The 16,028-nt window shown below is 40.0% G+C and overlaps 1 protein-coding gene across 1 annotated transcript in view; it reads right to left on the bottom strand.

Annotated features, from left to right (window-relative positions):
• LOC126212615 (uncharacterized) overlaps window positions 1-16,028 on the bottom strand; it is a 176,463-nt gene that overhangs the window by 66,122 nt on the left and 94,313 nt on the right. The window contains exon 4 of the mRNA XM_049940045.1: window positions 604-731. Coding sequence (XP_049796002.1) covers window positions 604-731 — 128 coding nt within the window. The remainder of the gene's footprint in view (window positions 1-603; window positions 732-16,028) is intronic.

The following is a 16,028-nucleotide window of genomic DNA, read 5'->3' as shown; positions in this document are numbered from 1 at the left end:
TTTAACAGTTTCTTTGCATATATGTTGACGTTTGTACTTTGAATAACCATGTGAATGAAAGTCATCAAGCGACTTCTCCATCCCAAAATTTTTCCACATCTTGGACTTAATCCCTTCAATTTACTACAAACAATTTTTAATAATAAATATAAAGAATGTATATTAAATATAAATGGATCTGTAAAGTTGTTACAAATGGTAACACAAAAGCCAAGAAGATATAAAATAAAAAAAACATCATTACATTAATGCACTATCTGTAGTCAAGAGGCTTAGGCTAGGATCTAAGACAAAGTTTCCTACTGCTTTTAAGTAAGTTCCGAAAAAGTACGAAAAAGGGTATGTATGACTTCCCTCCATAACCTTGTCTCCTCTGTGCCTTAGTTCTTTGTCTAACAATTCCAAAAGGTTCACAGACATCGAGGTGCGTTCAGAACTCTTGTAGAGATCTAAAATTAACCTCAGAGAGGCAAAGATAATGACAATATGAGCGAGATAAATTAGAAAACAGATTTTGAGGAGTGACCAGTTTCGTGATTCTGTGTCTGTAATTTTCTCATTTCTCGTACATATAACACAGCTCAAAGGGGAAGCTCCACTTACCATGTGTTTGAATGCTAGTGGAATGAACATTTTGGAGATGTACTTTGCACCAAGTGAGACCAGCACTGCATTATCTCGCCAGTAGTTGGAGAAGTTTCCCAGGTAAGTCCATATCTTTGCCTTCAGTGCTGGAAAAGAAAACAGACGTTATACGAGTGACGACTCAATGGACCACAGTTCTTGTAGAAACACAATTTTTTCTTTTGCCTCCACCGCGTTACAAAGTGTATGGAGATAGAATTTAGTTTTTGAAACCAGATCGTTGTGCACTGTTCAAAGTGCTACGAGTTTCAGCATGGGCATCTTGACAGAACTTTACCAAAGGTCACACCCCAGTATTTTTATGCCTGTTGGATATACTCATCAAAGCTTCATCCTTATGCGAGCTTATTTTCATCGTTTTCAATATAGAGAAACAGATTCCTACAAATGAAGAATAGTCTGAGTACGTGATGACTGCTGTGTGTGCCAAGCGCTGCTGGAACTATTCAAGAGAAGATTACAGTACAGAATATCAGGAGGATGTGCACATGCATTATATTGCCAGCTTTCTGACTTTGAGAACATTCGAACCTCTGGGATGAGCCACTGGAGAACAGATCGTACAAATAATTGGTTGCAGTGCAGTGAGTACAGAACGCGTGACGAAAGGTTGGGCCCAGACAAGAGTGTGGCAAGAAGACCACTAATCGTTGGGAATAGATTAATCAAAGTTGGGTTGTGAGCGAAGGTTGCCATGTGTCGTTTGTCACTGAGACCGTGCCACAAAAAAAAAGCAGACAAATATGGTGTAGGGACAGAGACAGCTGGGACTGAGGGGTTATTAAGTGTTCAGGGATGGATTTCACTACTGTTTGAGGCAGTCACATTGACATTGCATTTTCCTTAAATGACCTGGTGAAAAGTCTCTGGAAGCAGTGGTTCCCGAGATGCATACCAATCCATTCCTGGAATCGTGGAGGTATTTTGGATATGTCAGCTGGACTGTATTCAGAGTGGTTGAAGGGAGTCTGAATGTTTTTCCAGAATATGGCAAGAATGGGAAACCCTGTTGTCATATTGTTGATGTGCATGCAATTGAATGGCGTACTGCAGCAGATAAATGCATTACCATGTGTCATGAACAGCTCAAGGAAAGCTGAATTTATGAGTGGTCCACCCAATCCCATGACTTGCCACTTGTAAATTATGTCATAGGAAACCATACGCTTTCATACCTACCTCCTGCCAGAAATGTCAATGACCTGACACATCACGGGTTTCAAGTATGGCAATGAATTCTTCAAGACGGCACTCTGGAAGCGCATGTGATGATGGACATCAGCTTCGAATTAAAGATTGCTTCTTAATACTTAATATAAGGAACACCTCTACAAAGTCTAGTAACTGAGACTGGTGCTCCATTTTCATACTGTCCATTACCATCAGTTTGTGACCATATACCCAAAGAAACGTGGTCTATGTGTTTCATCCTTCCGCTGACCAGTGAAACCTTCTCTATATTAAGTCCTCTCAGTATTGCTACTATGCTGTTCTAATAGTGTATAGTAAATCCGTTATCTAGAATCATGTACATCATATGAAGTTAAGTAGACTGAAATGCTTGTTATCACAATCTTCTGTCATTATTATTATTATCATTGTTGTTTTTATAATTACTAATATTATTACTATTTTTATATTATTGTTGTTGTTATTAATGTCCCTCCCCAGCAGCTGAGAGGTTAGTGTGATGGACTGCCACACGTAGGACCCACATCTGAATCCCTGCACTGAAAGGATTTCTCCCTGGTGGGAGCAAAGAAATAGGGTGGACTCACCATCTTGATGCCAGCTGAGGAACTACTTGACCAAGTAGCAGTGGCGCCAGCTCACGGAAACTGACAACAGCCAGAAGAGCAGAGTGCCAACCATCCTCTCTTCTATACCACATGAGAGGATTACATGGTGATCAGTCTTTACCAATGGGCCAGTCAGGGCCTTTCCGACAGAGTTCACGTTTATGTTATTATTATCATTATCATTATGTGCACACTATGTTAGATGTAAGACAGGGTCACAAAACCCTCATCTTCGTAGTTAGATGTAAGGACACTGGACAGAGTATTAGTTATTCTTAGGATATGTCATGCAATTACCATATGACACTGCCTCTAGCCTCTGTTGACGATGGTCACAATTTGAAGAGGAAGAGAGTCCATAAGATTCTTCAGGTGTGCCATGTTCAGCAGAATCCGCTTGATATTGTCCCCATAAAACTAAAATAATCATTAAAAAAAAACGAAAATTTCCGAGTACAAGCAGACACACTCATTCCACCGGCATCTTTATTAAAGAGCGTGCAGGAGAGGACAGATATTTGGGGCATCCTCCTGCCCTTGGAGAGGGAAACTGCCCCTAAAAGGCGGAAGAATAAGCAATGATGAATGGGAGAAGGATGTAGATGTAACATGTGGCCTGTAATGAAAAAAAGTGTCATGATAATCTCTGCATTCGTAAAAGATTCAAATATTGTCCCTCATTCATATCTCTGGGAAAGCCCCCACCCCCCATCTGCCCCCCCAAAGGACAGGTGATTGTGGAAGAAAGACTGAATAACCAATGAAACGAGTCAGAGCTTATTAGAATTGCAGAACTCTGAAAGTGATAGGGGAGCTAGAAAATTTGAAAAAGGAAGTCTAGGTATAGTAGTGGATGGGAATGGGGGGGGGACGGGGGGAGGGCGGACGACAAAAAAAAGTGGATTTGGATTTAAAATAAAGGTTTCAGGTCAGCATAACATAAGGTAACATCAACAACTGCAGAAAGTAATGTCATAGGTCTACGATTCAGTATGTATAAGAAAGACGAGCTGAGACTGAGTTTCTGCAAACACTTCAGTGATTATTCTCATCAGTATCGACAGGTACTGAGAAATGACAACATGCGTTTAAAATTCGGTAAAGGTGAGGATAGTACGGTTAGGAATACCACAATAGACACTTCAGTTGAAAAGAAGTGGACATCACAAATGTTGGTCACACAAACTTAGGTAAAAGGAAGGCCACACAGAGAAAACCTCCAGTAATAGAAGACATAATTCAATTGACCAACGAAAGTGAGAAGTGCAGAAACGTTCGTGATAAGAGAGCTGTACGAAAATATATACCATTTATGAATGAAATAAATGGAAATGCACGGAAGCCAAGGCTAAATGGCTGCAGGAAATATCTGAAAATAAATGGTCGTTGGAAGGATTGACTCAGCATAGACGAAAATCAAAGCAAACTACATGAAGTTAAAAGTAAGGGTGATAACATTAAAAATGCAATGGAAAGTCCACTGTTAGAAACAGAGGAGAGGGTGGGTGTATGGAAAGAGTACATTGTAGGCTTCTATGAGAGGGAGGAACTCTCTGATGGTGTGCTGGAAGAAGAAATTAGGGTCGATACCGAAGGGATAGGTGAGTCTGTATTAGGATCAGAATTTAGCAGAGTTCTGGAAGACTTGACATCAAATAAGACAAGAGGGATAGGTAACAAAAATGGTTCAAAAGGCTCTAAGCACTATGCGACTTAACATCTGAGGCCATCAGTCCCCTATACTTAGAATTATTTAAACCTAACTAACCTAAGGACATCACACACATTCATGACCGAGGCACGATTCGAACCTGCGACCTTATCAGCCGTGTGGTTCCGAACTGAAGCGCCTAGAAACACTCGACCACAGCGTCCGGCGATAGGTAACATTTTATGGGAATTTCTAAAATCATTAGGATAAGTGACAATCACATGACCATTCAAATTCGTGTGTAGTACCTATGAGACAGGCGACCACCCATCAGAGTTTCGGAAATATATCATACACATAATTCTAAGATGGCAGGAGCTCATAAGTGCGAGAAGGGTCACATAATAAGGGTCATGCCTCCAAGTTGCTGACAAGAATAATATACAGAAGAATGGAAAAGAAACTTGAGGATCTCTTAGACGACAATTAGTTTGGCTTAAGAAAACGCAAAGGTACCGGAGAAGCACTTTTGACATTGCAGCTTGATAATGGAAGTCAGACTGAAGAAAAATCAAGAAACAGTGATAGAATTTCTCGACCTCGAAATGTAGAATGGTGCACAAAATTCGAAATTATGAGTAGAATGGGAGTACGTTATAGGGAGAAAGTGATGATATACAATATATACAAGAACCAAGAGGAAAAGGTAAGACTGGAAGACAATGAATGAAGTGCTCCGATTAAAAAGTGTGTAAGGTAGTGATGCAGTCTTTCACATCCACTGTTCAATCAAAGGAAGGTTCAGGGATGGGATTAAAATTTAGGGTGATAGGATATGAATGAGGAGATTCGCTGATGATGAAACTTCCTGGCGGATTAAAACTGTGTGCCTGAACGAGACTAGAACTCGGGACCTTTGCTTTTCGCGGGCAAGTACTCTACCATCTGAGCTACCGAAGCACGACTCACGCCCGGCCTCACAGCTTTATTTCTGCCAGTATCTCGTCTCCTACCTTCCAAACTTCACAGAAGCTCTCCTGCGAACCTTGCAGAACTAGCACGCCTGAAAGAAAGGATATTGCGGAGACATGGCTTAGCCACAGCTTGGGGGATGTTTCCAGAATGAGATTTTCACTCTGCAGCGGAGTGTGCGCTGATATGAAACTTCCTGGCGGATCAAAACTGTGTGCCCGACCGAGACTCGAGCTCGGGACCTTTGCCTTTCGCGGGCAAGTGCTCTACCATCTGAGCTACCGAAGCACGACTCACGCTCGGCCTCACAGCTTTACTTCTGCCAGTATCTCGTCTCCTACCTTCCAAACTTTACAGAAGCTCTCCTGCGAACCTTGCAGAACTAGCACGCCTGAAAGAAAGGATATTGCGGAGACATGGCTTAGCCACAGCCTGGGGGATGTTTCCAGAATGAGATTTTCACTCTGCAGCGGAGTGTGCGCTGATATGAAACTTCCTGGCGGATTAAAACTGTGTGCCCGACCGAGACTCGAACTCGGGACCTTTTCCTTTCGCGGGCAAGTGCTCTACCATCTGAGCTACCGAAGCACGACTCGTTCCCGAGTTCGGGTCTCGGTCGGGCACACAGTTTTAATCCGCCAGGAAGTTTCATATCAGCGCACACTCCGCTGCAGAGTGAAAATCTCATTCTGGAAACATCCCCCAGGCTGTGGCTAAGCCATGTCTCGGCAATATCCTTTCTTTCAGGAGTGCTAGTTCTGCAAGGTTCGCAGGAGAGCTTCTGTAAAGTTTGGAAGATAGGAGACGAGATACTGGCAGAAGTAAAGCTGTGAGGCCGGGCGTGAGTCGTGCTTCGGTAGCTCAGATGGTAGAGCACTTGCCCGCGAAAGGCAAAGGTCCCGAGTTCGAGTCTCGGTCGGGCACACAGTTTTAATCCGCCAGGAAGTTTCATATCAGCGCACACTCCGCTGCAGAGTGAAAATCTCATTCTGGATTCGGTGATGATGTTGTCATCTTCAGTGAGGCTGAAGTAGAATAACAAAAACTTAAGTAAAATGGACGTTGACTGAATAAAAAGTATGGACTTGGAGTAAAGCTGGAGAGACAAAAGTAATGAGAAGCTGTACAAAAGAGAATAGCGAGAAACTAAACGTCAAAATTGATTATCATGAAGTAGATGAGAGAAAAAAATTCTGTTAGCTCGGTAGCAAATAACCCATTATGCCGGCCTGAGTGGCCGTGCGGTTCTAGGCGCTACAGTCTAGAAGCGAGCGACCGCTACGGTCGCATGTTCGGATCCTGCCTCGGGCCTGGATGTGTGCGCTGTCCTTGGGTTAGTTAGGTTTCATTAATTCTAAGTTCTAGGCGACTGATGACCTCAGAAGTTAAGTCGCATAGTGCTCAGAGCCATATTTGAATCCATTATGGATAAAGCAAGGAGGGCATAAAATCAAATATGTACAGAAAAAAGGGCATGCCTGACCCGCAGAAGTATGAAATATAAGCGTCAATTCCAGGAAGAAATTTCTCAGATCATACGTTACGAGTGTAGCATTGTGTGGTAGTGAACATGGACAGTGGGAAAACCGGAACAGAAAGGAATGGAAGCGTTTGAGATGAGTTACAGAAGAATGTTGAAAATTAGGCTGACTGCTAAGATAAGAAATGAGTTCTCTGTATATTCGGCGAAGAAAGAAACTTATAGAAGACGCTGACAAGAAGAAGGGACAAGATGATAGGCCATGTGTCAAGACATCAGGGAATAGCTTTAGTTGCAACTGAGGCAGCTGTAGAGAATGTAAACTGTAGAAGAAAACAGATTTTGGAATACGTCCAGCAAATAATCGAGTACAAGCGCAGCTCTGGCATGTAGAGGGCGGAACAGAAGAGGGATTCGAGGCAAGCCACATGAATCCAGTCACAAGACTAATGACACATAAAAGAGTATGTATACTACAGGAGAAAGACTTATTGAGTTCTACAATAAATTTCAGATAATAACAAAAAGTCATACGAGGAGGAGACACACTCGGAAAAGGCCTGGAGATACAGGAACATATTGCATTGTAGCGAGCACTAAGAAGTAGACACAGGGTCAGATTACAATTTAGTAAAGATGGAGAGTCGGTTGAGGCTTAAGGGGATCCTCCAAAAACAAGTGGGATACTTAGGTACTGAGGAATGACGAGTTACATTTGAAGTTCCCTAATGCTATGGATCCTGTGATACTGAATTTTCAGTTTAGTCGAAGAGGGACAGACGTATTTAAAGAGGGTGACCACAGAAATTGTGCAGACAAAAATACGAACAGTATTAGGCGGTCGCAATGGGGACAGTGGGAGTCCAACAGAGTCATTGCTCCCCCCACCGCTCCTGGAATATGGAGCACAATGTATTTATTCATATACTAAGTTGATATCCATCGGTTCTGTAGGATAGAATTATTGTAATAATTTTTGTTGTTGCTCATAAATCCAGGACAGCAACTGCGAAAAAATCATGGATAACAGAAGAAAGACATCGACTAATAGATGGGGGAAGGAAGTATACAAACTTTCGGAAAAAGAGGGGTATAAATAAGCATCCTTTACATAACAATTAAATAAACATGAAGTGCAGGAAAGACTAAGTGAAAAGGCTGCAGAAAAATGTCAAGATATCGAAATGGAAATGATCGCTGGAAGGCCTCGGCAACACAGGGTGCTTCAAAAAAATATATGTGTTACGATGTATTGTATTGTAACAACTATCAATCGCTGTACCGCGGATCTGTTATTTCAGGGACGAATACAGTCTTTGATTTATAATCGTTGCTGGTAGATGTCCCTTGTCTTCTGTCTGTCTCGTTATCGTCACACGTAGTAAAGTGACCACTCTGCAACAGAAATCACTTTGTGCTCCCGAGATTGCAAAGTATAATTACAGCGAAAAGCTGCCTCAGGATGAGATACAAAAGTGATCCTCCGAATGGATGGAATGTTCGCAGAGAGTATCGACAGTTTCTAGACAAAGCTTGTGTGCGCAATGGAAAGAGTTCTATTCACCCCAATGTTTCCAACGAAAAGTGGCACGAACCCGAACCACTTTCGAGCATACTCCAACAAAAATCAAGTCGTCGTGCCAGTCGGGAGATAAAATTGCCTACAACAACAATTTGGCGTGTTTTGAGACATCAGTTGGTTATGAAGCCATAGAAGTTACAGATCTTACAGGCACTACGACATGATGACAAACGGAAACGTTTGGCTTTTTCTGACCAGCTTCAGACTGCTATTGACAACGACAACACTTTTGGACACCTTATCGTGTTTAGTGATGAGGCGATGTTCCACATCAGTAACATAGTAAAAAGACACAGTGTTTGAGTTTGGGACCTACAGTACCAACATGCACATATTGAATATGTACGAGATTCACCCAAACTCAATGTGATTTGTGCGATATCCCATTTACAGACCATTGTTCTTTGATGGAAACAGAATTAAAGGGCAGGAGTATTTTTCTACGTTACATAACTAGCTGTAGCCGAGCCTGAATGAGAACAACTTTTTTTTACAATACTGCTCACCGCGTCACTGGAGTCGCCAAGTTCTTGTGTTCCTGAATCAATATCGAGCCACTGGATTGGTCGCCAGACAGCTGGCAACTTAGCACTTTTCAGCCGGTCTCCACAGTCACCGGATTTGACGTCCTGTGCCCTTTTCCTGTGGGCTTTTGTTAGGGACAACGTTTATGCACCAGCCTTACCACTGAACCTAGAAGGGCCGAAGGACTGGACCTGTACTACCATAACATCAGTGGCAATGGTCATGCTTACCAGAGTGTGGGAGGAATTCGGATATCGCTGTCATTACTGAAATCAGTAATCTGAAGTTGAGATACCCCTAAATAAGTACCCCAAATTTCATCGTTGTATGTCTTACAGTTCAATAAATATATGCGTTTGAAGTATGTATATTCCATTTGAAACACTCTGTGTACAAGAAGTCAAAACATCTTCTACAAAATAAAAACAAAAGCTGTCTTTATTATGAGTATAAGAGGAATTCCACTGTTAAGCGCAAATGTGAGCGTGGATGGGTGTCAAGAGTACATTGAAGGCCACTGTGAGTGGTATAGAGCCATAGGATATCAATTATCAAAGTCAACAGAGTTTTGCAAACATTGTGGTCAAATTAAGTAGGACTCACCGAGAACATTCACTAGAAATTTCTAAAATCATTGGAGGAAGTGGAAACAAAACTACTATTGAAGTTGTTTTGTAGAATCTCTGGTTCTGGAGTTATAGCATTAGACATTTGGGATAATTTCGTCCACACAGTCTTGAATATAGCAACGGAAATCAAGTGTGAGCATTTACGCACAATCATCTTAACAGCTACTGACACCAATGATACACAGAAGAAGAAAAACAAAATTTGGGAAGTGCTAGATAACGTTCTTTGGTTTTAGGGAATGTAAATGCGCCAAACAGGCAGTTCTGAGGCTTTGACTGAAAATTAAAGCAAGACTAAAAAAAAAAAGCAAGACGATTGGTTGACGTAGAAAATTCAAACGAAAATGTAAATTGGTGTAAAATTATTGAAATTCTCCGCAGATTAGGTGTAAGCTATTGGGAAAGATGGTTGTACATCACTTACAAGAACCAAGAAAAAAGTAGGAATGGAAGACGAACAGCGAAGGGCTTGGATAAGAAAACTATAAGACAGTGATGTAGCCTTTCACCTCTACTACGTACATCGAGGGAGCAATAACAGAATTAATAGGAAAGTTGAGTGTAGAATTAAGATTATGTTGGAATGATATCAATAACAATATTCGCAGATGACACTGATGCCCTCAGAGATAGAGAGGAAGAACAGAAGGGCCTGTTGAATCGAATGAACTGTTTAATGAACACACACTATAAGCTAAGAGTAAACCAAAGAATGTCGAAAAAATGATTGGTAGCAGAAATGAAGTTAGTGACGAAGTTAACACCAAAACTGGGAATGAGGAAACAAGCTGAAGAGAAAGAAACTTGCTACAGAGGAAGCAAACAAACTCTTAAGAGGCGAAGCAAGACATAAAAACCAGGCTACAACTGGTAGCGAGGGCATTCGTGGCTAAAATAAGTGTACTAGTATCAAACATTTGGCTTAACTTGAGGGCATAAGTTGTGAGAATATAAGTTTAGAGATCAGGATTGTATGAAAGTGAGTTATGGTCTATGGTAAACCTGCAAAAAAAGGAATCGACATATTTGAGATGTGATGCTACAGAAGGATGTTGCAAACTAGGAGGTGAGATAATGTTGCGAATGAGGAAGTTTCATGGAGAATCGATAAAGAAAGAAATATATGGCAAACACTGGTCACGTGAAGTAACAGCACTTTGTTCTTGGTCTTCTTTACTTATTGTTCTCCCTTGGCTCTTGTACATATTGTGTGTACCCTGCCTTTCCCTATAGCTTATTTATCTCAGAATTTCGAACATATTACACCATTTTAAATTCAGAAATGCATTTGCTAGAACGACAGATTCCATAAACATGTCATTTTTCTCTTCAGTATAGCTTCCATTATCAATCGCAACTTCGGGAATTGATTCTGTACTACTTTTATCCTTTGAAATGGCAAACTCATCGTCAGTTAACATATCCTTAATTTTCTTTTACATTCTGCTTTATATTATTGTGATCACCTACTTGACTCATGAGCTATTAGGAAATTTGTGTGATAGTACTCGCAATTATCTTCCGCTGCTATTTTCAGGATTACATGAATGATATTTTTCGGTAAGTTTGATGGTATCTCTCCAGTCTATACAGCGTATATTCTACACACCAACTTGAATTTTTTTGGTTGCAACTTCAACCAATAATTTCAGAAATTCCGAAGGAATGTTTCAGAAATTCCGAAGGAATGTTATCTGTCCCTGGTATCTCTATTTGATCGCAGGCCATTCAAAGTTCTGCTTAACTGTGACTCTCGCATATCTCTTCCATTGCGACTCCTATTCCTTGTTCTTTCACGCCATCAGACAGGTCTTACCCCTCATACAGGCCTTCACTGTGTTCTTTCGGCTTATTCACTCTCTCCCCTCAGTTTAACAGTGTAATTCTGATTACATTCTTGATATTACTGCAATTTCTTTTCATTTCAACAGCTCTTCTTTTAACTTTTCTATATGCTGTATTAGTCTTTACCACAATCACTTCTTCTGTTCCCTTACATTTTTCCAGCAACCATCTCGCTATGGCTTCCCTGAACTTCCTTTTTACGTTATTCTTAAGTGACGGACACTGGTGTATACCATTCAGTTTTGGAACATTTGTGTGCATTATTATCTTCTTCTGTCGATCGACTGAAGTATTTCTTCTGTTAGCCAAGGTTTCTAGGCAGTTATCTCCATTATACTTAAATTTATATATCCAATAATGTGTAGCTTCACTTTTTAGAGATGCATTAGTGCAGTGTTTGTGTTTGACAGAGTCTGTATATTTCGACGTAATCTTCTGAACAAGCATGGAGATCCGAAGCCACAGTCACTGGTGGCCGTTGATAGCTGTCTTAAATGACGAAAAATATTCGCAATTTGAGAGTTTGTACCTGACCGGGACTCGACACAGATTTTTAGTTTGTCACCAGCCATCACCTTAACGACTTTGGTTACCTGATCGCACTTGTAGGACCGACAAGAATCTCCATATGTTGCACTGTCTGTTACCTACAGTACTCTGTCAAGCGCAGACTCTGCGCCAACGTATTTCATGCCAAAGTCAAGGCAACCTGACGATAATAAATCTTACCCCAGATGGGAACCAGGTAACTGTGCAAGCACAATGGATGGCAGACACTGGAACATGTGAAGATTTGGGTCGGTCCTAAGGGTGCGCTCTGATTCCAGGAGTGGTTAAGACGATCGCTTGCGGAAAAAAATATCCTGTTTCTGGCGAAAATTTTCATACATTTAGGTAATTGGTATATCTCTTGCGGAATCACATTCACACATTTCTAATACATTTCATGATTTCATGCAACTATCAGTGGTCAGCAGCATCTGTGCCTTCAGACGTGCATGCATGTCTAAACGAACATTGCACCGAATTAAACAGACTGAAACACAGACATTGCACTGATGTATTTAACCCCAAAGGCAAAGTAGGTTGATGAGAAAAATAAATGTCTCTCCCAGGTAGGACTCACATAATTGTGTATTTATTGTGAGTACAGATGGAGATTTGAGTTTTCCCTGCAGACATGTACAGATAGGCGAAGTGGTTAAGAAGACTGCTCATAACAAGTGAGAGATCCAGGTTTGACGCCTGGTCTAACAAATTTTCATAGTTTTGTGTAATAATATATACTACTTCAGCCACTTGATACTATCATTTTATTAGCATAACGCGTTTTGGCAACATTCTGTCAACATCAGGTGCATTTACAGTCACTTGTACATAGAGATTAAAATGAAATGTGGTTAATTTCCTTTCCTGTGTGTGCCTTTGAGGTTATGTGTCGAAAAACGTGCTGTTTAGGAAGATAAATATGTTACAGTGTGTATATTAAGTGATAGACATGATTAGATTGCCTTAATACTTTCACAATCACTTGTTTACATCAATACAGAAAGTCTTAGATGCTAAGATGAACTAGTTTCTATTGTTAAAACAGCAGTATGCAGTAGCTGCGACATATTTATATGTAGACACATTTATGTCATCGCTAATAATAAGTGATTACTTGGTAAAGACAGTTTGTTTTTCTCACTGAAATAGGCGTTCTACATTGAAGAAGTTTCAAAGAAGTTCATATTATTAATTTTGTCATTTAGTAACATGTCTCCATGCACTGTGCCATTAATGAATATTTCTAAATCTTCATATAAATCCATTTGGTGTAACTTGCCCACTTTATGTAATATCTGAAGATCATGCACTGTATCAGGCAATGGTGCACCTGTGTTTTCATGTGGGTGGCTAATGCATATTAATCATATTTCTTAGTGTGGTATGCACTTGTATGTTGGTTGTGTCTTTTTTGGCTTGCATAGAGGGCTTTGCAGTTACCACATAATATTTTATAAAAGCCTCACATGTATCTGTATATCTGTTAATATTGTATCTCAATGAGTGTTGCAGTTTGTTATGTGTTGTGAAGGTATTACTGATTTTGTGTGGTTTGAAAATGTTTACTATTTTGTAGCTACGTTTGCATGTGAAATGAATGCAAGCAGTGAATTTCTTTTCCATTTTCTGCCTGGAAGTTTGTTTAATGTAGTATTTTTCTGTTTTGTGTGAGGCTGTCAGTTAGTATGTAATTGCAGATATTTGCTGTAGTGAATTGTCTCATTCTGCTGAGCCTACCAACCTTTGCATATTTTTCCACTGTTGTACTGCTGGCTCTGTGGACTAATGCTCTGTAGACAGCTTGCTTTTGTGTCATTGGGCGGCAAGATGAGCTGTGTCTGATGGTACCTGTTGCTGTTTGTCTTTCTGTAAATTTCCATATCTAGATATAAATGTTCCATACTCACTGCATACTACTGTTTTATCAAAAAATTTCTGTTCCATAGTTTGTAAGACACTTTGTATTGATGTAAACAAATGATTGTGAAAGTGTTAAGTTGTGATATGCTTGTTACTGTGTTCTGTTTGGCAGCAACGAAATTACAAACAAAAATGTAAGTAAACACTCTAACAAAATCAACTAATCATGGCTATCACTTAATGTACACACTATAACATATTTACATTCCTGAATAGACACATACCTCATTGGAACATACAGCAAAAGAAACTAACCACATTTCATTTTAATTGCAATGTAAAAACAACAGTAAATGCATCTGATGATGGCAGCATGCTGCTGAAATGCAGCATGCCAATAAAGTATTAGTAAGAAGTGAGTTGGTGGGTTTAACAGTGGGGGGGGGGGGGTGAGGCACCAAAGTGTATATTATTTCACAAAAATCTCACAATGTAGTCGCAACCCTCAAACAACACCCATATAACATGGATAAATTTAAGTTTAATGCGGCAAGTGAGGTAAAGAGGTTAATACACCGTTACTAAGACGTTAAAATACAGTTTGTGGAAAATGTAGCTAACCTACAGCTCAACAAGGAACGCAAGCATGTGAACATCACTCTTACATACATCATTATCAGCAGTAACACTTTCACATCAGGCCAAAAAACTAACTGAAGAGCTGAGAAGTACTGGCTGGAATCTGAAATCAGTCTTCTTCACAAAAAGCTGGACTTGCTAAACAGGAAATTTATGATCATACACCTACAATTAGCTAATTATTTCAACAATTATATGTTACTTACAGATTGAGATTTTCACTCTGCAGCAGAGTGAGCGCTGATATAAAACTTCCTGGCAGATTAAAACTGTGTGCCGGACTGAGACTCGAACTCAGGACCATTGCCTTTTGTGGGCAAGTACTCTAACAACTGAGCTACCCAAGCACGACTCACGACCCGCCCTCACAGCTTCAATTCTGCCAGTACCTCGTCTTCTACCTTCCAAACTTTACCGAAGCTCTTCTGCAAACATTGCAGAACTAGCACTCCTGGAAGAAAGGATATTGCGGAGACATGGCTTAGCTGCAGCTTGGGGGATGTTTCCAGAATGAGATTTTCACTCTGCAGTGGAGTGTGCGCTGATATGAAACTTCCTGGCACATTAAAAAAGTGCGCCAGACAGAGAGTCGAACTTGGGACCTGGTTCGAGTCTCAGTCTGGCACACAGTTTTAATCTGCCAGGAAGTTTAATATCTTACTTAGTATTGTAAACAAAATCACTATTTCTATAATTAATTAATATATTAATATCATTTGCAATCAGAACCATTAAATCAACAAATTGAGAAACAGTCAAAAGAATGACAATGATTCATTACACAGACGCAAATTATATAATACACTCAGCAATCAGACAGAAATCGTATTCACAGACAGAGAAAACAACCTACTAAACAAAGAGCTCCAGTACAATCTACAACTTGAACTAAGGCCCACATTATGAAAGATATCATTGTTGCAACAAGAAATGCTGCAGATTTATCAAAGATAGGCAGTAAAGAAAAGACAGTTATACTTCAGAAGGAAATGACAGCCATAAAAATATAGCTCTAGAAACAAGGAGCAAGTTATAACGCTCATGAAGAAGACAGGAAAACACTCCAAGATGTAAGAAAAAAGCTGAGTAGCTATAAATCCATAAGCACTCAGCTAGACAAAGCCAACATTTTCTGTATAATGAAAGAAGAACAATAAATTAGGGAAACATAGGATTTTCTTACAGAAAGTGGCATTATTGGTATACAACAAGGCCCTGAAAAATCATTTGAGGCACAACTCAAATCGCTATTGAAAAACACACAATTTCCTAATAACTGACTTCAAAAGAAAATATAGCACAATTATGAATGCTCTAGCACCAAAGCTAGGATCGCAGCCACAGATACACAAGGAATATTGTCCTGTTCATACCGATGTGAACTACAGAAACAGCCCACGTTACAAAATAACACAGAAACTTAACCTGATTCTCACAAAGACATGAACATACACTAACACATACACAATGAAAAGCAGTCAGCAGCTGACAGAAGAAATAAAAAACATCAACATCCTCTATTCAGCCTATTTAATATCATTTGACATCACAAACCTGTAAGTGAATTTATCCATCCCAGAAACTCAGTCATGAGGTCAAACCTGACAGCAAATGCCAGAAATTATTGAGTTCATGGACCTATTTTAGGAATATAATAAAATGTACATGCAACATAAAGATTTACAGTGGGTTCAGGTGTAGCAGGCACAATTACCAACATATATATTAACCACCTCAAGGAAGGAACTCCTGCTGTAAAATCAAACTCTATGGATGACATTATTTACTATAAACGTTATGTTGATAGTACATTATTTAGATGGTGACACAAACAATATTAGCAACATACTTA

This window comes from Schistocerca nitens, chromosome 11 (assembly GCF_023898315.1).
Source record: "Schistocerca nitens isolate TAMUIC-IGC-003100 chromosome 11, iqSchNite1.1, whole genome shotgun sequence".
NCBI classification, from domain to species: Eukaryota; Metazoa; Arthropoda; class Insecta; order Orthoptera; family Acrididae; genus Schistocerca; species Schistocerca nitens.
Note: the sequence above shows the minus strand (reverse complement) of the source record. Positions and strands in the feature narration are given on the sequence as shown.